Raw genomic sequence first — 23,954 nt, 5'->3', positions numbered from 1 at the left:
CTGAGATTTGTCATGTCTAAGCTTTAATTTCATGAATAAAAAACAATACAATAAACAATTATGCCACCTTTTAATAAATAACAATTTTCCCTTCTTCAGGAATCTTCCTCTCTTATTTTTGCAATGTATAAGCGCTCAATGAAAGAGTCGGAGGATTATTGCTCCCTCAACATGAACAGTGCACATGGATCACACACAAATAAAATAACATGCTTGTTGCTTGACCTTGTCTGTTCTCCCTTCTTCACTCCTATTTCTATTTTGTACAGTAAAATCTCTGGAAATACAGTTCCCACACCGTTTTTCTCTTACTGAAGGAAATGTGTTTGAGGGAAACAAAGACTCATGGGAAAATGGTGGTATTTAGGGTTAAACACCAGGGATAGCTGATTGTAAAAGCTGATATATCCAGCAGGGGTCGTTCCTGAGGCTTCTGAAAGCATTTTTCTGCTGTTTGATGGGAGATCTTGCACTCATGTAGGTGCAGGAGTTAAAACCACACAACCAACCACAGCACGTAAAAATAAATAACTGACATCGTCCACAGGCCAGAGATCACTTGAATGTTTCTGCAATGCCATCATTAAGTCTAAACTAATTTACTTTCTATTAATTGCACTTGAAACAAGAATTGTCGATAGGTTTACCTTCATACTGTAAGGTACATCAAGAATCATCACCTTTTCCTCTGTTTGACGTCAACATAAACATTAAATAGTAAATCTATTGGAAACGATACACAAGCAACATACAATATATTCTGTTTTCAGCATAAAATCAGCAATGGCAAAATCATTGCCATTTAACTTTGTTATTTAAATGTTCAGGTTAAGGGCTAAACTGCCAGACAGTTTGTCCTTTTTGCATCAAAATTGTGCTCAGATCATTTTGCCAAGTGCTGCAGTCCCAGTATTTATATAATGTTAATGTAAAACCAGCAAAGCTAAGAAAAGAGCTTGAATGTGAAACCTTAAAACAGGGGCACAGGATTTAAAAAATATATAGAAATACTGAAGTCAGTAGGAGTCCAATCCAAAAGGGCTGCCTTCAAATAGTGACCAGACACTAAACACAATGTTGGTCAAATGGTGTAATTATTCAGATTATCCAAAAAATAATAAGACAATTTAAAATCATTAATGTTTCGGCAGATTTACCTACATTAAGGTCTACATTTAATTTGACATATAATTTCCCTGTCAGAAGAACTCATTGATTAGTTTAACTTTTGTCCCGTGAAGTGTCAATATATTATGTTTAATAATATTGTATGCAAGTTCCAAATGTACACATTGAACTCCCCTTAGTCCGCAAGGCCTCTAAATTGACTGAAGACATTTTTTATTCGTCAAACATGAAGGCTTTCAAGGAATAGCTCCATATTAAGTCAAATAACCTTACTATTTGTATGACTGAGAAATTAGAAGATTATAAACATTCTTAAGTCTGTAGTAAACCAGGAGGCAGTTAGCTTAGCATAAAGCAAAAAGACAGGTGAAAGAAGCTAGCCCTGCTGAAAAAAACTTTACCAACCGACTGCTCTTAGGCTCACAAATAAATGTTTGGTACTGTTTGTTTAAGAGTCTCAAAAACTACACTGTGTGCTTAAAGCTTGTTTTCAGGAGTTGATGAGTTGTGCTAGCTGTTTCCCTCTGTGTATGACAAGATAAACAACGATCCTAGCTCAAGCTCTTTTTGTTAGCATATGTGAGTAGCATCATGCTAACATCTTAAGCAACTCTTTAGGTAGTATTATGTTTTGTTGTCTGGTTAATTTCAATATTGTAGATGAAGCTACATTGGCTATCTCCACACTTCATATTTCAAACAATTGATGTATTTCACATGCAGATGAATGGTAAACAAATAATTTAAACCTCTGAGGGGATATTAATGTCGAAATTTAGGAAAACTTGATGACGCATTGAGGAGTTTAGCATCAGTAGGCCATAGGCTATAGGTGAGTGATTTCAACATAGTGGCTCGGGGAAACATATATTAAACATTTGACCTGGCATAAACCATTGTTGATAACCTAGAACTGTGAATGTGTAATTTAAAAACCATATTCAACTCAGTAATAGACACACTGCAATACTACACCATTAACAGATTACGGGAGTTTTCGTTTTTTAGGTATTTTAAGCTTGCAGATTTTATTTTTTATTTAATTTCTCCCTCAAAAAAGACTAAAGTAACCCTGAACTGCACCGAGCGAGTGTCTGCCTGTCGCCTCCAGTGTTGTCTGAGGCCAAGCACACCTGGTGAGGAATGAGGAGCAGATCTCTGATCAGCGCCGACTGAGGCCTCACTCTTCATTTCTGTCACCAGGTTGGGAGCCGGGACTCTTGTCAACCAGTGTCACAACATGATGAGCCCGAAGACTAGGGGGGAAATGCAGAGTGCCTGTCTGGTCACTTTGTGCTTCCTGTTTATCGTGGGTCTCAGGGTGACAGTGCCTCGTCTTTTACCTACAGGTAGTCATTCTGAATGACCCACTTTTCACTTGACAGCAGCTCTGTTGCTCTGCTACTACTGTACAGAAAGGGTTTGGGAAGACTTGCAGCTCTACAGCAAAGAAGATTAAGATGTTGTAAATAAATTTAACCAGACGTAAAAAAGTGACTAAAGATCTCTGTTTGTCTCCTAATCCCGAGTTCAATCTCACTCAATTGTCCGTTCCAGCTCCTTTATAGTCAAGATGGCGTCTACGATAATAAAAACTGGATGAACTAATAAAGGATTCTGTCTAACTTTAATTACTCATATAACATTTTGGTTATGGAATCGATCAACAGATGCTTTGGTTAAAAAATGAAACTAACCTTTCAGTTTTTCAACTACAGCAATGGAACAAATGTGGCCTGAACCTGAACCAACTAGGTAAGAATTGTTTTTAGCCTACCCGCTAGCCGGAAATGCCTTTCAAAACTGGAGAGGATGTTTTTCACTTGCATGAGGGGTCCGCAAGTCATTTACGTAACATACTAGGTATTTCAAAATACAGTATATTTATCAAAGGAACGATGGGATGTCTTTGAGCATACAGACATGTGTGAGGGATCAGCCTTAGACAGATATATGAACGCACATAACTGAACACATTATTACTAGGCTCAGGCCTGGCTGAGATAACACTGTGGTTATGTTCATCTACAGTGTGTGCAGTTTATGTGTGTTTTAAGCTGTCACACTTCTGTCTGCCAATACTGTTTTCCAATTATGTCGTCATCAATGCTAGTATTGATTTTGGTCTTTATTTGTGTGTGTGTGTGTGTGTGTGTGTGTGTGTGTGTGTGTGTGTGTGTATGTGTGGTGACAAGAGCATTAGCAGATTCATTCACAACACTAAGAGGCTAGGCCTTTGTTATTTGAGGCCTTTTTTCCCTTGATCGAAGCATTAGCTATGATACATGCTTGAATGCTTCAGAAACAACAAGTAACTTTTCCATGCTTGATTAACAAATCTTAAAACTTGTGAAATTCTATTAAGTTTCCTCCTGCCCAGGGTGTCGTCTTTAAATGTATCTTTTTGGCAAAAATCTGAAGAAATTCAGTTCAAAGTTATACCAATGTTACCACCCATTTAACCGGCTGTTAACTTTTGAAGCAGGTGACATATTAAAGAATGTCTATTCTCTTAAATAATTCAATATCAAAATTGTTTTTGGTAATTAATTTTAACTGATTAATCGACAGCTCAAACAAAGCTATATAATTATTTATTTATTCTATAGACTCCCTTTTTATACATCTGTTTGTACGTTGTTAGGTGAGATTTTATCATACAGTTTAAACCAACATTTTGATATTATCTGTCTCTGTGTGAGATGTATTGCATTGTGTTCAGTTAAAAGAATCAGAATCAGAATGGACAGAAAGGACTTGCTATTTCCGCTGTGGTCGCTGATTTACTTAGCTTTAACACACACACACACACACACACACACACACACACACACACACACACACACACACACACACACACACACACACACACACACACACAGATTCGGGTAGATTAGGCTTCAGGACATGTGCTAGCTAAACCTTCTTAACCTATTGACAGTGTTCTCTTTACCTCTGCACTGTCATCCTGCAGTTCTTCTCTGTGGACGCTGGTGGGCGCTGCACTAAACAAATTGATTTGCAGAGAAGACTGTGAGTGAAATGTATTTTCTGCTCAGAATCATAAGGGGAAATGACCGTGAGCATATTGTGAGAGTATGTGTGAAAGGTTGAGGGTGAGAAAAAGGAAGAGACAAGACGGAGCAGAAGAGACCGAGAGAGTTTGATGCAGAAAGAACAGACAATACCTGCAGGCGACTGTCAACAAGTAGATATGCAGATCATTTCCCCCCCCAAAATCTATAGATGTTTCAAAGGCTTAAGTCACAGGTCTGTTTGTCTGTATGGTGTTTATGTGACTCTAGGCTAGTTTCCCAGTCACATCCACTTCTGTTCAATTTGACAGCAACCTTGAAAGTTTTTCCTGTTATCATCTGACACTTTTGAGGGGGGACTCTGGTGTTTGTCTGTCCCAGCCCTTCATCAGACCAGTGCATGTTCATGAGGGCGGTGTGGGCAGCCCTGGGAGGTCTTCAGTGAGTGTAGTAGCCATAGTAGTCTGCATCAGTGTTGCTGTCCTTCTCGCAGACCTCCCCACTGCGCGGAGGTGGGGAGTTTTCAGTGCTGGAAGTGTATGGCGACACCCTTCTCTTCTTGTTGTCGCCCACGCCGCCCTCATAAAGGCCCGAGTCGGCCGAGGCCGCTGATTTCACAGAGGGTGGCTCCAGCCAGGGGTCCTCGGACACCACCTCCACAGTGTCTTTGGGCTTGTCCTGCAGCAGGGCTGGCTGCAGAGACTCCAGGAGCGAGGGCGGGTGCAGTCTGGGGTTGCCAGGCGACGTAGAAGAAGATGAGGACGATGATGAGGACGATATGGGTCTGAACCAGCCCAGGCTGGGGCCGGGTTTACTCTGGTGGCTGAGGTACTGAGGGGTGGGCCGGCTGGTGGGCCGGCTGGTGGTCCAGCCCGCCGGAGTGGCTCCTGATACAGACACGCTCGTAGATGCAAAAGGGAGGTCTGGGTAGTAGCTGAGGGCATGGTGAGCGGAAGTCTGCAAGGGGAAGGGTTTGTAGAACCCGTTTCCAGAGAAGTCCCCCTCGTAGGAGGAAGTGAAGTCAAGACGATTGGTGGCCACACCCTGCTGAGGCGGCAGGTACCAGCGGCTGTGAGGACCCGGGCTGGAGGACGGGTCTTTGTGCTGCTGGCCCATACCGAGGGGCTCGCGGCCGTAGAAGCGGCTCTGAGGAAGAGGGCTCATGTACTGCTCAGAGAGGTAGCCTTGGGGGTAGCAGCTCCCTGGCAGCAGCTGCTGGGTCTCAGTAGGGGAGGGGGTGAGGCGATCAGAGTCAGGAGGAGCATACAGCCTAGGCAGGAGGGGAAGAGACGAGAGTGTGAGAAGAGAAGAAAAAATAAGGTGTTATTTCCTGCCCAAACCTCAAACCATCTATCAAACATCTCACAGCCCCTCACACCCTCACACTGCAGCACGCTCGAGCAGAATTGCACCTATTCTAATATTTAAAGGGAAACACTTAAAATGCACCAGCAATAATTTAGCAAAGAAAATGCAAGGTTCAATAAACAAGGCAAGTACAAGAGTATGTATGTTGTTTCCTCAAATCTAGCTTTTTTAAATAGTTGACTTACGTGTCGTAATTGTCGCGGAAACCTTTAGCGAAGGGGTTATGGTCTATTTTCAGCTGAGTGATCTGTGTAAGGAATAGGAGGAGGGCAATGAGAGAATGTAGGCTTAGGAAAAAAGAGAAGCAGAGAGCAACCACACAAGAGAAACAAGTGAACAGAGACAGAGGACGTCATTGAGTAATAATTAATGAGGATAAAAGGCAATTGGAAAGTTTATCTTTAGAACACACCATCATACAAACAGGGTGAGTGTATGCTTTGGATTAGAGTAACTCTTACACAATGTATTTGAACAGCTGTTATCGATATATACAGCACATATTGTGGAGCTACATCAGGTCAAACAAGGTGAAGTGACTTTTAGTTGAACTCAGCCACTATATAGTAACTGCTGTGAACACTTACAGTAGATTGTAGGATTGTTAATAAGAGTGTGTGCATTTTCGATGCGCACATGCATCAACCAAAGCTTCTATTTAAGCATGACTGTAACATGAATCATTGAACTCTATATAAATAAGATGGTGGAGAAGAGATGCTGTTGTGAATTCAGTAGATCTTGCAATAAACAAGTGTGGAAATTAAATAAATGAAGTTTCCCTAATCATAGGTAAATCCGTGTCAGAGTGGATTTAACATAAATTCACAATTACAAAAAACTACGAATAAGACTTACATCTGCATTTTGATAAGCGGTGACAGCGATGAACTGATTCTCGGGGAAGATTAAGGTCTTAGCTTTGGATGAAAGGAAGGGGTCTTCAGAGCCGTCCTCCTTCACCTCCACGATGTGAAGGCGAGGCTGGTACTTATGGAGCGACTGGAGCACGATCATCTGAAGAGGAAAGACAGGTATTTTTTACACCTTTTGACAGAAAATAAATTATAATCAAACAGGAAATGTAAGGAAAACAGAGAGAAAATAAGGCATTTGGCTGGATCAAACCAAGTGTCCAAGGAACCTAATACTACTAATCTTATTTGTGTATATTTCAAAAGTTTAACACAAATCAGTGGTCTGTTAATATCATGCATTGACACAGAATTATGAATGAAAAGACAAAAGGCAAAGAACAGGAAATTGTACCTGTCCAACATTATTGGTGCTGCCCTTGTTGTTGGTGAGCTTGAGTTTGCTGAAGGACACTTCCTGTCTCATCCAGTGAGCTCCTGTGTTGGGAGAGTCAGGGTGCGTGTACATCCGGTTTCCTGTAAGTGCAAAAAAACACCATGAGCCATATGTATTACATTTTGAGAGTATTTTTATTTTTTTGCCCATAACACTGTTATAAACAGTGTAGTTATAAAAACATAATTATTGATGCTTTTGGAAACTTGCATAATTTTCAAAGATAACAAAACATGGTATTGCAATGATTTGTTCTCATTTAAAAAACAGCAATTTTCAAAGACACAAGAACCGGATAAAAAAATCATTAAAAAAGAATTCATTGAAATAAATAAAATAACAGTAAATCAATAATAATAATAATTCTGATAATTAAAACAAATTGGAAATATATATGTCAATTTTAACAGCTGTAAATAATGAACAAGTTATTTGATGCTAATATTTGTCCAACACAATACATCGCTCTTCTTGGTTGATTAAGTTTAAAGGGTGGAATGTGAGGAGCTGTTAAAAACAGTCCATTATGTGACCGACAATCAAATTCATCTCATTGGTTGAAATTCCATAGTTTCCATCCCTTTTATATTTAATACATATTCTTATTGCAGGATATTATCACAGCGACATGATGTCTCACAGCCTTACCACAATGGCCTTGCTAACCTTTTACAATCAGACCACATAAATGAACTATTAAATATAATTGACAAAAGTTGTTTTACCACAGTTTCCACAACTGTAGCACATCAGCAGTCACCTTTCCCCAACACATGGCATACGTGTGACAACACCCTGTACTTTCTCTTTTATTTCTATAAATGTGGCTAATCCTCAATCACACACAACATTTAACCTTGGCTGACTATTGTGTTTTTTTCTACGAGGTGTGAACAGGAAGAAATAGTTGTTAAACGAAGAAATAGTCACAGAACGTAACATGGATTGAAGTAGAAAACTGCTATAAAATATCATCTATCTCCAGTATGCCATCTTTTCATGGGCTAAGAATATCCCAAATACTTAATTTATAAAACTGTAAAGAAACAATAACAGGTAAGCAAAAACAAAAACATGGGAGATAGAAGAATTTCATTGGGCATCTTCTAAATTTGAACATTAAGAAGCAATGTTGATACAAAATCCTGTAGATTTATTTCATAGACAATTTGCGATCAAACACAATTTAATTCTGATTGACAAACTTTCTCAAACCTAGTTTTGCATGTCTGTCATGCAACAATAGTTATTAGCTGACATATGTACTGATAAAATACATATGCAATAACTTAATATTGGCCAATATATAATATATATGTCTGGCTCTTTTTGAAACTTGGTACATCGAATAGGCCATGTTTTATGGAGTTGATAACATCTGCACTAAGGCCCATAAAGCTTTTTTTTTATTTAAAGAGGTGGAACTCTTTAATGCTAACGTTTTTTTTAAGCTAAATGCATTCTTAAACTTGATTTATTTCCAATTATTTTAAGTAATTGATGCTTCTTTCTCCACCTTCTTATCCAACACCAACTTTCACAGTCTCTGTCCCTCCCTACACCCCCCTGGACGCCATTCTCCATCCATCCACCAGATGCCCTCAGACTTTTCCGACCTGTTCCAGTCACCTGACTCTCTGCTTCACCTGCTCACCTGTTTTCCCTCAACAGCCCTGCAGTATTAACCGGCCCATTTCCTCTTGTTCTTGCTTTTTGTTTCCTGTGCTCAGAGATCGGGTTCTCTTCACTGCCAACCTGTTGTCAGCCTGTAAAGCCCCTGTCACACTGTCCCGAAATTGACACCCGATGGACACACGAATATGGAATTGTGAATTTCGCACGAAGATGGCCCCGAACCACACACGAAGGCAACATTTACATTACATTTAAGACATACAACTGCAATGAAAGTACCAAAAACAATTATGTTACAGTACTATGATACTGTACTGATATCTTCAGACTTTGTTCTTTACTTTATCTGTCTTTATATGTAGAAAATATTACGTTTTCTCCGTAATGTTGTTTCCGTAGCAACAACAACTTCCTGTCAACTCTCCTTCAAAATAATATATGATATCCTTTTTAGTTTCACAGAACACAAATTGGGTTATTTACATAATATGTTTACATGATTTTGTTGTGCAATAAAACAACCCGATGGACACACGATAAAGGACATGTTCAAATTCGGCTCTGATCGTAGCAACATCGGGCCATTCGTGACTGAGGGCATCTTAAGGCCCTGACACACCAGGCCGATTTCGGCTGTTTTCGTAAGTCGGGAGACGAAGCGTGTCCTGTCGCCCAAACTCAATTTGGTGTGTCCCGCACCGTCGACCGTGACACGCCTTATTTGGACTGCCTGTCCCGATGCATGGCCGATTCAACATGTTGAATCGGCCATGCATCGGGTCTGGCAGTCGGACCAAACAATCACTCTGATTGGCTGTTCAGCTAGCGAATCAGTGCATGAGAAGCGAAACGGAAGTGAGGGACGTAAACAAACGATTTAAGAAGGCACACACAGACTGATATTCATTTTCATCTCATCATGGCGATCTGGAATGACGGAAACGAAGACCTGCTCATCACATTGATCCAGGAGAGGCCAGCTCTGTACGACATCACAGAGAAAAGGTACTCGAACCGAATAGTGAAAACCGGACTCTGGCGAGAGATTGAAACGCAACTTGGTTTCTCGGGTAAGATTATCTTTTTCATCAATTGAGCTCTTTAGCAGATATTGTTGGCTTTTTATTGTTTGCCAGCGTACAGTGACGTTAACGTGAAATGTAATTTGTTATTTCAACCTTGTGTTTTGTTGTTATCTTGTTGCTAGCTGTGCAGTTTGGCACTGCATATAGATATGAATTGGACATGCTAACTAGCCACAATGGTTACATCGTTTATTTGTGTGCTTCAGAGAAAGAGCTGAGGAAGAAGTGGGATTCTCTGCGAACCCAGTACACCCGGTACAGGAGACTTGCCCCTTCGGGTAGTTGTGGAGCACCAAAGGCGGGCAGACAGCAGTGGATCATAACCAGGCTGCAGTTTGCACACGCTATTTGTTGTTGTTTATATCACGCAGTCTGTTCTTCTTCTCTGTCTTCCGGTTGTTGCCTATTTTTAATGACGAATACACACTACCGCCGCCTGCTGGTAAGGAGAGTTATTGCCACTCACGCACTGAAGTCTTTGCGGTGTGTTACCGTGCGACACATGGCCAAGACGCAGGAGAACACCGTGACGCAACAGCTGACGTCGGCGTCGGCGAGTCCTCTGGTGACTGCTTGGTGTGTCAGGGCCTTTAAGCCTTCGTATGACCGCCGGTGGAGTTTCTCAGGCTCCGGCAGCAACTTCGTGAGCGGTGGCAAAATCTTTGGCATGGCAAAAAATTGCCGAAGGACCTTGCGAAAGTTCATTTTCGTGTTGAATTCGTGTGTCAATTTTGCCCTTCGTAAGGCCATCGTGAGGGCATCTTGTTATCATCGGTGCCATCGGGCATTCGCCCCGATCAGAGTGAGGGCGAATGCACCGATGATAACACGAAGATGACACGATTTGACAAGATGCCCTCACGAGTGCCTTACGAAGTTGCCGCTCACGAAGTTGCTGCCGGAGCCTGAGAAACTCCACCGGCGGTCATACGATGGCTTAGATGCCCTCACGAATGGCCCGATGTTGCTACGATCACAGCCGAATTTGAACATTTCCTTTATCGTGTGTCCATCGGGTGTCAATTTCGGGACAGTGTGACAGGGGCTTAAGCCTGTTCCTGACCATTTTCTTGAGTAAGTTTCCCTTTATCCTATCTGCCTGCCTGATTTTGAGATCTCCACCCATTGCTGCTGATATTCATTATCGTATAACCTACATTCATGCAGTAAATTAATTAATTTCTTTACATTTTTTATTATTTATAGCTGTAAAATATGAAGGAAGGTGACCTAGGTCTTAATGGCCTACAAAACAAATGTCCAGTGAATTTAAGCCGGTATAATCTACTATAAAGTGACAAAAATGAACTCATAATTACTACAAATGTTTTCATTGGACATTGATTACTTCATAAGGGCCATCATTTAGACATAATTGTAGCCCATTTAGCTTTAAAGGAATATTTACCCAGCAATGCATACTTTCTGAATTGCTCACACAATCTCTGCAGGATGTCAGAAGAAGCTATTGACCTCAACAACAGCAAATAGAATCTCACACATGTCCACAGAAACCTCTCAAACTACTTGTGCATGGTGATGTAGGTTGGTTACAATATTGCTAACTAAACCACTTCCTCAAAAGATTCTTCAATTTTGCACGCAATAAGTTGCATGCTTCCGATTATTGATTGTTAAGGGTCTCTGCTCCTCAGCTGGTTGTAGATCATATACTTTTGTCAGGAAATGCAAAAACAAATGTGAGCACATATTTTGTTTGTCCATTTATGGCTATGGAGCAATTGGCATAAGTATAACGTAAAACATAAACCATCTTTGCAGCTTTAAATCTTTTTTGGCCTAAAATACATCAACTTAAATGATGGATAACTTCATGATCAATTATTGTCACTTTAATTCAAGGGATGTCAAATCGATAAAAAAACAAACAGAGAAGACATTTTCTCGGTGAGTTAAAGTACTCAAATCTTTAACTTAAAGGGGACCTATCATGCAAAATGCACTCTTGTACGTCTTTTATACATGAATATGTGTCCCCGGTGTGTCAGGGAACTCACCAAGTGTCAGAAAACACAACCCTCTCTCTTTTCCTCCATACCCAAATCTCTAAAAACGGGGCTGCAACGGAGCCGATTATTATATGGGCAACTCTCCACCTATCAGGGGAATGAGAGACCGCTCGAAAGCACTGGAGACGCTGTAGTAGATATGCCAGGCCTGTAGGTGGCACTGTAGTCTGCCACAAAAGCAGAATCAGCCCTTGCAAAAACAGGGCTGGAATAGAGCAAATAGAGCGAAATGAGGCATGACTAAAATGCATGATCTGTTTGGTATTTTGAAAAAGAAACTTCACAGACATGTTTTATATAGGTATGGCCCTACAATATATGTTTCAAATATAGCATGATAGGTCCACTTTAATTAAAGCAAAACCACATTAAGGGAGAAAACTCATAAAAAAAAGCAGCAATCCATTGACTTTCATTTATTATCCTGTGTTTTGATTTAAAGTACCTGGCATGTTGCCCTCCGCTTTCCCACACTGGACCCACTTGCCGCCCTGGTACCTCCAGTGGTGCTGATCCGCCAGAACCACGTCCACGGAGACGTTATAATGAGCAGATGGGTCCAGAACACTGATGTTGAAGCTCAGGAAGGGGAACATCCTCCTGGATAAACACACGGGGAGAAAAAGGATTAATCATTTTTAGCATGTATCATTATTTGTTTGTTTTGGTATTGCAAAGGAAAAAGTTACTTGACCAATTAACCAATATCTGTTTGCATTCCTTTGCATGACGTTTGTCTCCTCAACTGCTTCAAAGAAGAGAAGAACATTCATGTACTCAACACGAGGAACAGCTCAGGGCAATATTTCCCACTGGGAATTGAATGCTCAAAGTACATTTATGGGAATGTAAAATAAATGTACGACTACTACTAGGAGGATTTGACCTACTGAGATTGTGCAGTATTTTTTTTTCATTTAAAGGGGACTTTTTCTCTGTCTTGAAAGACCAAGAACGATGAAAGAATTAAAGAAGGCGTGCTTACAAATTGCAAAGTCAAAGTAATTCACGGTGTCAAATCTGAAACTATAAATGCAATAGTGCAAGCTGTTTCAGGAGAACTGTCCTATAGCTGACATGTTTATCGCAATGATGTCCTTTTAGATTAATAAGCTTTATTTGTGCAGTTTGTCCTTATTTTAGCACCTGATACTTTAAATCACTCTACATTCCCCCAACCCACAGTACCGAATATTTAATAAGTAAATCCGTTAAAAATGTAGAAAGTGAAAATGAAGTTGCACTTAATATCAAATGCAAAAACAATCCTGTGAATGGATATTCTACAATCTTGAAAGAATAGTATAAAGGAAGGCAGGGAAGTGATTTCCTCTAGCAACAAAAGGATCAAGAGTTTAGTAGAAATGGACGAGAGGTGGAGGGGATGGCTGACAGTGATGTGTGAAGGTGAATATTTAATACTGCTGTTAATAAAAGATGCCACCACAAGCTGCTCCTGATTTCTGGAGCTCTTTACATGTTGAACTTAGTTTGAACACTGAAGCCTTCAGTGAGACGAGGTAACCGGGAGGTCAGGGCGTCCCCGTGCACTGCGGCACAGTGAAGTGCTGGGTTAAACCAAGAGCAAGGGGACACACATAAATGTATAAGACATGGACACTGAATACACAAAACCACACGCCGTGATGGACATTTGTGAGTCTAAATGTAGTGTAGATAGAAAAGCTCTTAGTGCTTCAGGATAAGCAAACATGCATAGAAGCTCTTATTTTAAAAAAATGTATAAAGAGAAAGTAAACGCATCACTACGCATCAGTTTTACCAATGAGTTGTATCATCTTGCAGTAGATCGGCTTTTTGTATATTTGCTCATTTGCATTGTTGCTGAGAGGATAAAGAGCTCTTGTGGTAAATGAGAAGCTAAAGCTACCAACCTATTAGCTTAGCATAAAGACTGAAAACTAATGCCCTGACTGGGGTTATCTCTATGTGCCATGGTCTTGATTTGAACTAACATTGTAAGAAATTGGTTAGTGAAGGTGAATCTTGGATCGAATTGCAAAAAAACAAATGAAGATGGATGTTTAGAGTGCAGTTTGAATGGTAAAAATCCATTCCTCACGGTGGTGTAACATCAGTCGGCTATAAGCGGAATGTTGAGAACATTTCCAAATACATTCTTGAGATCATAAAACACTTTTTTATTGTGTCATATTACGAAGATATCAGCTTGATGGACATAGGTCCCTCGGAACATGGATATGTTTCAGGTGGCTTTGTCGAAAGGGAAACAATGCAAATAGTCTGCAGCCATACAGTAGCCTACTACTAGGTTCTTCTTCAGCTTAGTTAGCAGTGCATTGAGCTAATGCTAACATCAGTATGCCAACATGCTCACAATGACAATACTAACATTCTGATGTTAAGCAGGCGTTATATTTGCCATGTGAACAGTCTTTGTTTAGTGTGTTAGTATGCTAACATTAGCTAATCCGCCTTAAGCCAACAGTAGAGTTGATGCTCATGGGAATACATTAGCTTAATTATGTTTGGATATATGTATGTCTCTGGCATTTTCCCATGAACTAATATTGGATACATAAAACAAATTGGCCTGATGGGTAGAGAGAGGAAAAAAGGATAACCTACGTTAGAATGTATCTTGGATTGATATCTGTGCCAATATTTAATGCAATCCATCATTTGTGTACAAACAAATCAAAAAGATTCAACCTGTGGGTGGGGCTCAAAATGTTTTGGTCTGGTGCAGCCCCCATTTATTAATCATTATCCAGGTCCCTAACACCCGCCATCCTCCCCCATCAATTAAAATGGAGGCTAAGTGTTATTTCCTGAACATTAAGTCTCATAATAAACATATAATTAAATGCATAGTAATAGGTTTGATTAAACTACACAATATTGATCTTCTCATTTAACTCTGAAAGATAACAAATAAGGGTACTTCCCAAGATAAACTTGGCTCAGTGTCCAGAAGTGGGCTGATTCATTCACTTCATCCTCTACAGTATGTGTTTGCATTTGAACTTGCGCTGCACTCTGGGTCTAATATGATGTCCCCTGTGTGTAATAAATCAGGTCAACATGTTTGACATTTGGCCCAGCTGTTTGACACAGGCTAATAGCACCTGAGGCTATGGAGCATTTGTGTGATAGGCAACCAACACCACCACTGAGTTGCTACAGTGCATGGCTAAATTAGTCAATGAGTGCAAGCACTGTACACAAAAGAGAAAACAAACTTACTTTTCAGAAACGCCCTTTTCTTTCTTTTAAAACGTGTTGCTTTGGGTGGAACAGATAGATAAGATCTTATGTTTCCAGTATTTGATCTCTTGATGGTTTGTAAAACAGAGTGTAGATTTCTAAAAATAGTTCAGTTTGAAAATGCAGGCAACGCCAATGTTAAGAAGCCAATGTTGGCAGTTTAGGCAAACTACAAACACTGTGATCTCGCACTGTCTTCCCTGAAGCAGTTTGGTTTAGTGGTGTAAATACAAGGGAGGTGTGAAGAGACACTTATCCCTCCTGTTTGATAACGTTTCATAACAAACTACAGATAAACTCTAGATAAATCATTGGCAGAAGCATTGAAACACTACTCAGCCCAAACAATTCTCACATACTTGCTAAAACATTAACACTGCTATCCAAAAAGTCGAAACATTATTTATTTTTGATTGTCTTAAAGAAAATGGAATGCAAATATCACAATCTTTGAATGCATACTTTATTTGTTTCTTTGAATTTGCCTTGTTCATTCTAATTTGTGACTTTTTTTTAGACTTTATTCTGAACAGTGCCTTTGAATGACAACATGTGGAAAGAACACACACACACACACACACACACACACACACACACACACACACACACACACACACACACATACACACACACACACACACACACACACACACACACACACACACACACACACACACACACACACACACACACACACACACACACACACACACACACACACTGGTAAGACAAACCCTGCCCTGAGCAGTCCCAGTTGGGTCTTTCTGGCTACATGGCGAGTCCAGTTTAACAATCAATCATAGTTCTGGGTGAAACCGAATCGTGGCAGCAGCTCTTCACTGGCTCGCAAATAACAGGTGAAAGGTCTCCTCTTCCACTGCACAGTTTAATACAAGTGAAAACAGAAACTCTGCTGTTCAGCGTATGAATGTATCCACCCGCCTACACTGTGCGAAAGTCATCTAGAAGGAAGATGAGTAGTTATCATTTTTGCTTCGTTGATATTGTCGATTCACTAACACTAAAGCCTTTTATAGGAAATCAGAACTTGGCAGGGGGAAACCATAGAAAACACAACACAGAGAGGTATTTGCATGCGGGGGCGGCACTTGATGCACCAAATTTAGACAGGGAAGCTGAAAAACACAGTTAGTGGTGGTGGTGTGGTAAAGAAGCATACAGTCGCTTCATTGCCTTCTGACTAGTTTGACACAGTTTCCACCTCAGAGAAACCATTTTGATTGATGCACAAATCCACTTAACTAGCTTGAGCACAGGAATCAAACCTGCAGCTCCACAGCAACCAGACAGACCAACCTGCCAGGGTGCTGCTCTGATTCACTGGAAACCTTGACAGTAATGAAAACTGGCTGGCACTGTGATCCAGGTGTTTGCATACGCACATGAATACTCATAACTGTAATCTTTTCATCAGAGCAAATACCCAAAGAAACAGACGAGTGTGGTGAACCAGCCAGTAATACAGAGAGAGACACTACTGCTGGTGGTGGCGTTTAAGACCAAATCAAAATAAACTGAGTGGATGTTGGAGAGAGAGAGGAAAGGGGGGGATGGTTTGGGTAGAGAAAGAGTGTGGGAGGGGGAAACAGAGGTTAGGGAAAAGGAAAGAGCAGAGGGTGGAGCGAAGGGAGGGAGGTGGAGGGTTTGTCCTGGGGATGCACGGCAGAAGAGGAACTAGATATTCACCAGGGAGAGGACTTTTCTACATGAGTGCACCCTGATTCATCCAGACAGGAGTTCAGGTCCAGTTTTTGTCACCGTGCGTACGCTTGATCATCTGTGACGAAAACATGCCAGTCTACAGCTGCTGCCGGACACAAGCACTCTCTGACAGACACTCCTGCTTCTCTATTGACCTATTGCAGAGGAACTCAGTGCCTAACATTGGTAAAATGTAAATGTTGTTGTTCAGGATGTCATTTGATACTGCTGATTTCATGGTTCATGCTTCATTAAGGATGATGCTGGTGTTTTGTCTTTCTCTTATCTAGAAATCTGATTGAAAGACCCAAACCAACAACGTGTTTGTCTCTTTCTCAATACTTCCCCCTGGTGCCTCAACATCATTTGTAAATAATAATAAAATAGGAATACAATACAAATGTTTGTTAATTTGTCTTAAGGCTCTCCAACAGCTGGCACTGTAGCTTAGCATAAGATGTTAAAACAATAGTACATTTATTTTTGGACTATTTTCAGCAGCGGATGAATCCACATTTGTTGATCCAGTAAGTATTTGTGGAAGCAGGTTGGTGTAAGTGGGATTGAGTCAAAAATAAACGGTGTGCGTGTTCATGGTAATGAAGAAATATGTCACCCAGTGCAACAGTGGCTCATTTATGTGTTGTGATGTGATGATAGTTTCGGTACAGAAACAGAACTCTGTGAGACAGAGGAAGAAGATTTTAGTCTTTGATTCACACGCAATACTTGTTAGTCAGATCAATATATTGTTTTGTTGACCAAAAGTAAACAATTCTAACTCACAATTAGCAGTTTATTTTCAGTCCTCTCAGCCTCCCATGTTTTAAATAACCTTCTTTGGAAAACAAATATTGAGGATCCCGCTGAAAAATAACAAGTTGAGGGCCTGTGGCTCAAGCAGCGGTGGGTTTCACCACTTGATAATTAGAAGAGTTATTTACACAATAAGAGGAAGAAGTCATTTAGCTATTAGAATAGATTGCTACTAGATGTTTCTGCGAAAAGCTCCTTATGCACACATAAACAGCTGAACAGGAAGTGACAAGTCATGCTGCTAAAACCTTGAAATCGTTCCACTTCTGCTTTTATACAGAAAGAGTTAGTCCACAATACTTCCAAATATTCCTTTTAATAGTACCTTGCAGTACTTTTGATAAGAAATATAAGGATTTCTGATTGTTCTTGTTAAACATTACTGCATTACATATTGAACATAAAAGAGAGAAGAGACCCACTCCTCCTTGGTGATTTGAAGTGATCATTTCCAAAATTTGACATACAGCATATTTGATTATTTAATGATTATTAAATTATAGTTTTACTTTGTAGGACCTAACTAAACAGTATCAGTCCATTTATTTAAAAAAAACATTCTTATTTAAATCATGTATATTACATTACATTACTTGTCACTTATGAGACGCTTTTATCCAAAGCAACTTACAAACATTCAATACTGTGGGCCATCCCCACAGGAGCAATTGTGGGTGAAGTGTCTTGCCACAATATAAATAATAAGTGGTTATAGGCCAAAAGCAGAAACTTAAAGAATTACAATTCAGCTTTTTCGCGAAAAATGTGCTCATAGCAATACTTGTAAAAAGTCCCTACTGTTCTTGGGAGCACAATAAATCAAAGGATTATTTCCTCTCTGAAAAACTACCAAACATCAGACTGATTTGTGTCACAGTTTGGACTCAGTGGAGCGGAGAGAGCAGATGAGCATGAATCCTCTTAGTCTGAAGTTTACCTCTGCATTATTTCCCTGAAAGATTTTGCAAAAGAGAGAACTTAGTAGGTCTTATCTCCTTCCTTCAACACAGATGATCATGCAGAACTTTGCCAGCATGACTCGTGACTTATTGTCTTTTTAATCATTTTGCAGAAGTTTTTGACGTTGATGATATGCCAATAATTCTTAGTGGCTTTACGCTTGTGAAATTAATCACCACTCAACTGTTATATCCTTAAAATTCCCCTTTAAAGGGGCCCTATGATGCTTATTTACAGGTTTCATATTTGTAGTTTGTGCCTTTACTATGACATGTTTACATGCTTCAATGTTCAAAAAGCTCTTTATTTTTTGTATACTAGCGAGATTTCAGTCTGCTCTGATTGGTTAGCTGGCAGGCTCGGTTGTGACAGCTTATGGCGCTTTTCCATTGCAGGACCTAGCACGGCTTAGCACAGCTTAGTTTGGCCTTGGTAGGCCAGGCTCACTTTAAGCTGTGTTTCCATTACAGTTTAGTAACTGGGGTAGTTACTATAGTAACGCAGTGTAGGCGGGGCGATCAGCTGTTCGGCGGGCGGAGCGACGCTGCGTAAAACTGCCGTGACGTCATCTTCAATGCGAACCACAAAACCAAAACATCCGCCGCTAGCTGTTAGCACTCAGAGCTCACAGCTCTTCATATCTGTTCAGAAACTAGACAACAAGTACAAACCACAGACTGTCTGTGTCATGGCGAATACAGTCGCTGGTTTATTTATGTCTGTAGGCCGTTGTTGTGAGTGTGGACGGAGCATATACAACGTTAGCTTAGCCTGATCGATCCGATCTCCATTCAGAAAACACGACTTTTAAAAGGTTTTTCGCCTGCCGTCTTGTCTGCAGACCGGTATCAGTATGAAACGTGTATTACAATTAAATCACGGTAAAATATGTTCATTTTGTTGTAGTTGTAGCCCCCTTGCCAGCGATTCTCTCTGAGCATTCAGCAGTTGAGAGTGTTTGCGTCACTAGTTTAGCATATTCAGCCCGATTGTTGGTCCGGTAAGAACCTTGATTTTGGAGGGCCAGAAAAAAGGTGAAAAGGTAGCCCTGAGCCGGAACTACCCCTAGTGGAAAAGCAACACAAAAAAACGGGCCACCGCTTAAACCGTGCTACGTGCTGCAGTGGAAAAGCGCCATTAGAGATGTCCCAATTGAAGCATGGGAGTGATGTCACCAGGTTACGGAAGAACACAAAGGAGTGGGAAAACCCAAAAAAGCACAATAGGACCCCTTTAAATTAATGTGCTTCTTGTAAATCATGTTTGGGAGAAGTTGGTCTTCTTGACTCACATCCAAACTATAAGCATACCCCAGGTGTAGTTTGGGTGAAACAGATGAACGAGGAAAAAAGCTTCACTTTCTCTTTTCAGTTTTAGTCATTTGATTAACTTTCTCACTATTTCAGAAAATCCCATGATTTTGCATTTGAAAAACCTCTTTCTGCTTTTTTCTGTCTATTTCTTCGTCCTGTGGACAACAGAAAAGTGCATGTTTACATCAAACTAAATGCCCTTCTAGACGTATGCAGCCTCGATGAACTCTGCCTTGGTGCATGAGTCTATAACAGCAGTGCCTGAAATGGCATCATCTAGTGTGGTGATATGAATTTAGCTCATGAGAAATGTAGATGAATTCGGCCCCCTTCGCTACAGGCCATGAAAATGTCTCTAGATTTCAAAGCCCATGTGTGGTACATGAGCAAAACTTCTGAGAGATCTGTCAGGCGATGTACCCAGCGTCTAGTGCAGGCTGAAAAAAAGAGAATCTAGTCTTTGACTTCCTGAACTTCAAAGGGGCCTCACTCTCTCAGTGTGGCCATCTAAAGGCTCAGTGGTGTTTGACCCATCTCTATACTTCTCTCTGGAGCTTCTTTCACCTTTTCTCCCACAGATACATGTGTTTTGATTAACATTGCAGACCTTCAGACTCCTCTCTATAAACCACAGCAAAATTATTGTAGGAGCCTGAACCCCAGGATAAAAATGTAAGGAGGATATCGCTTCTGATATTGAAAACTTCTTGTTTTTTGCACTGCTGAACTTCAAAATCGTGCAGAAGTTTTTTGTTTGTTAAAAGAAACAAAAGGCCTCCACAAATGTTTGGGCTTGGATGCCTGCAGTTCTGCATTTGAGCGAAGGATTGAAGAGAAAAGGGCGAGAACATTTTAGACATTTTCGTAACATGAGGTTTGTGGTTTTTACGCAATATGACAATTAGCATTTTATCAAAGGTGGAAGGATGACACCTCCGCACCCATTTCCCCGATCCTTTTGTTTTTGCCGGAGAGTTGGTACACTTTTGCTTAGGTGTGTGTGTGACTGTGTATGCGTAATAATGCGTATGTGTGTCTTTAAGGGCAGCTTTTTAAGATAGAAATAGTCATTTTTTTCTAATTATTGTATTTGAGAGCACACTGGCATGATCTCACACACACACCCACACACACACACACACCCAACACACATACACACACACACAACACACACACACACACACACACACACACACACACACACACACACACACACACACACACACACACACACACACACACACACACACACACACACACACACACACACAACAATACAATAGGCTAATGGTCATTTCTTGTATACTCCATGTTGCAATAAAGACACAAGGCATTATCAGCATGTATTCAAGCCTTTGAAAGAAAAGATGGATGAAGTATCTTCATCATATTTTAAGAAACTACATCCTAAAAACTAAAACGCCATGTAACTGCACTCAGAATAGCTCTCATGCAGTTCAAAGGGGAACATTTTGCAACACTGTAACATAATAGCTTTTAGAAAAAACCTGCATATCATTTTTAAACTAGAACAATTACAAAAAGCTGTTAAAACAACAATTAAAATACACAATTTATTTGGAGCAATTATTTAATTAAAGGCCGATACGTGTGTGTTCCAATGGAAATATCAGTGTCCTATGATGTGACAGCGCACTTGTTTTCTGATCATGAGAAACCCATGGCCTGAAACCTTCTGTCAAACACAAGTGTCGCATATTAGTGAATTAATGCTCATCGACAGGCCGCATCTCAATGCTCAGTGACCCGGAACAGGCCCGCTCAGGGCTCCGAATACTCGCAGACCCGGGTGCTTGTTTTTTTAAAATCTCAATTTCAGTATCATCGTCTCTACATCCGCCTACTCGAGATATCGCGTTGAAGTTTAACAATCAGAAAGTTGGTTTCTCACTTGATCACATCTCCTTTTTAAATGAGCATCGAGAAGCCATAACAGACATAGTTTATTCTCACTGATTTCGATAAAGTCGATCCTAATATAAAAATCACCGGGTATTATTGCAAAGTAGGCCTACTGCATCCCGGGAGTAATGAGGAATTAAAATACACCACTTACGCAACACATGTAATAGGCTATTTATTGATTTGCCTCTGGATTAATTTCCCCAGGTTTTTTCGGGGTCAAGTAAATGTGTCAAAAGGTTTTCCAGCAACTCAGCTTGCAATTGCTATGTGCTCAATAACTTTTGACCACAGCCTCTTTTTTTTTGACGATTAACAAACAAAAAAAGAAAGAAAAGAAGAATAATAGCTAATTGTATATTGGATTTTACTGAAATAAAATGTTAAGTAGGCCTAAGCATTTTTATTTTGACAGGACTATCCATTTATAATAATTTACTGTAAGCGTTTTCCATTACGGCTCTTATGTTAACTTAGATTTTGCGCAAAAGGAAAGCGTAAATCTATTATGCTAAACATGTTCAGAGGTGATTGCCATCAAATAAATAACGTAAAGCTGCCAACACATCCGTCACCTGACGGCTGATGGGGATGCCTGCAAAGTAAACGGGAGCTAAATGATGAGTGAACCCTGACCTCCACTCAGCACAGACAGCATGGCAGGGGTAATGTATTTATCAGAAACAAACTGTTTTCAAGTTCAGTTGTATAGGAAGTTGCAGTGTTGTGGTATGTGTTCTTCCACAAGATAAGAGTAGTGGTGTAGTGAATTTGAATTTGAAAGTGTAAAGCCAAGTAGTTTTTAAAATGTCCTTCATCAAATCTGATAAGAGAGGGCAGTATTTTGTTATTTTGGGGAAAAAGGTGATTATTGTTGTCTGTCACTTACCTCCCCTGTTTGGTGATTATCATCTCGGTTTGGAACTTGTGGAACTTGGCCCATAACGGGTAGTTATTGAGCAGAGCCTGGGTCTTCCCGCACACCTGTAGCCCAGGTAAAGGGTAAAGAGGCGGCCGCTGGTAGCCGTGCTGAAAGCTGGCCGTGTAGTTCTCCGGGGAAGGAGAGTACAAGTCTTTATCGGCTGTAGAAAACCCGTCTCCCGCCACGGAGATGTACCCCTGCACGGCTCCGCTTCTTGGCGGCGAGCGCACCCCGCCGTACGGGCAACTACCGAGGGTCTGTGCGTAAAACCTGCCCGGCTGCGCTCCGTACCCTCCCACCGCCTGCTCCGAGTGGTACGGCAGAGCCAGGGCGTCCTGCCCGCTCTGAACAGAGTCTGGGTAGTAAAACCTGGCGTCCTGGATCCCCATTTTAAACTCTGCTAGATCCTTGCCGCCGCGGTGGAGGTGACTGCTGATGTCCGTGCTCTTTCCGAAAGTTTGCGTTTCAGTCCCATTCAACATGCTGAGGTAAAGGTTGCCACCTATGCCGCCCATTAGCAGCCCCGCTCCCGGTCTGTGCGTAATGTCATAAGGCTCCGCTGTTGCGTCCAGTTCAATAAGAGCATGCACAATAAATACAAAGCACAAAACGACTGTTATTCTCAGCAGCGCACAGACATGCCACAACTTTTTAAATGCAGTGTCTCACTCGGTCAAAGCATATCATTTAAGTGATCAGCTCACACCGCCTCATTAAGATATTTATCTATACACTTTTTTATTACCCGTGCAGCTGATTGTCTATTTTAACGCGGGGAGTCGCTACTAGTGACTCAAACACACGCTCAGGTTTTCTAACCTATGATATATACATTTTGTAATTGGTCATATTGTGGAGGTGTGTCTGATGTGGAGGGAGGACGTGATAGGCTCCAGATATGAAAGAGCCTTCCCCCGATCACACACAACACACATCACAAACACTGCCCTTAGTAAAAACGAAGTGTAAGTTGCTCTAAACATTGAAGAATAATATTATTTAAAATAAAAACACAACAGGAAATAACATACTAAAAAATAACTGATGTAATATAACAATTGAGTGCCAACAAACTCAATTTTGGGGACAATTTTGTCTATTTTCATTCTTTACATTAATAATTAACGTTATCATGATAAGTGTCCTGCAAGGAATTGAATTAAAACCAAACATTATTCATTAGGCCAATTAATTAAATTATTTCGTATAAGACATAACATTAACTTAACTTAACTTAATATGAAATGCATATTTTGCTTTGGGTTCATACGTTTCACGTCAGATGATTCTATGTGTTGTAGGCTAAATGTAATTATAAGACGAATGATTAATAATATATTTTTAAAAATAACTTGTTTTTTCCTAATGGGTCTTCCTACAAAACATGGTTTGACACTGTAAGCTTATCGGTTAACACATAAGCGATATATGGTCATTTAATACAAAATGAAACAAAA

The 23,954-nt window shown here is 40.5% G+C and overlaps 1 protein-coding gene across 1 annotated transcript; it reads right to left on the bottom strand.

Annotated features, from left to right (window-relative positions):
* Position 1: 1 nt before the first annotated feature.
* Positions 2-23,302, bottom strand: tbx21 (T-box transcription factor 21). Its single transcript, XM_034217546.1, has 6 exons — positions 22,465-23,302; positions 12,038-12,192; positions 6,801-6,922; positions 6,390-6,548; positions 5,717-5,778; positions 2-5,433 (listed from the first exon to the last, which is right to left on the bottom strand). The coding sequence occupies exons 1-6, from the start codon at positions 23,010-23,012 to the stop codon at positions 4,602-4,604; spliced, it is 1,878 nt and encodes a 625-aa protein (XP_034073437.1). The 5' UTR covers positions 23,013-23,302; the 3' UTR covers positions 2-4,601.
* Positions 23,303-23,954: the final 652 nt, after the last annotated feature.

This window comes from Gymnodraco acuticeps, unplaced genomic scaffold, assembly GCF_902827175.1.
Source record: "Gymnodraco acuticeps unplaced genomic scaffold, fGymAcu1.1, whole genome shotgun sequence".
Lineage (NCBI taxonomy): Eukaryota > Metazoa > Chordata > Actinopteri > Perciformes > Bathydraconidae > Gymnodraco > Gymnodraco acuticeps.
Note: the sequence above shows the minus strand (reverse complement) of the source record. Positions and strands in the feature narration are given on the sequence as shown.

Coding starts and splice junctions, on each gene's coding strand:
- tbx21 (XM_034217546.1), bottom strand. CDS start 23,012: ATGGGCGGCATAGGTGGCAACCTTTACCTCAGCATGTTGAATGGGACT. Junction 6,549..6,800: donor GCACCAATAATGTTGGACAG/GTACAATTTCCT, acceptor TTTCCTCTTCAG/ATGATCGTGCTCCAGTCGCT. Junction 5,434..5,716: donor TTCCGCGACAATTACGACAC/GTAAGTCAACTA, acceptor CCTCCTGCCTAG/GCTGTATGCTCCTCCTGACT.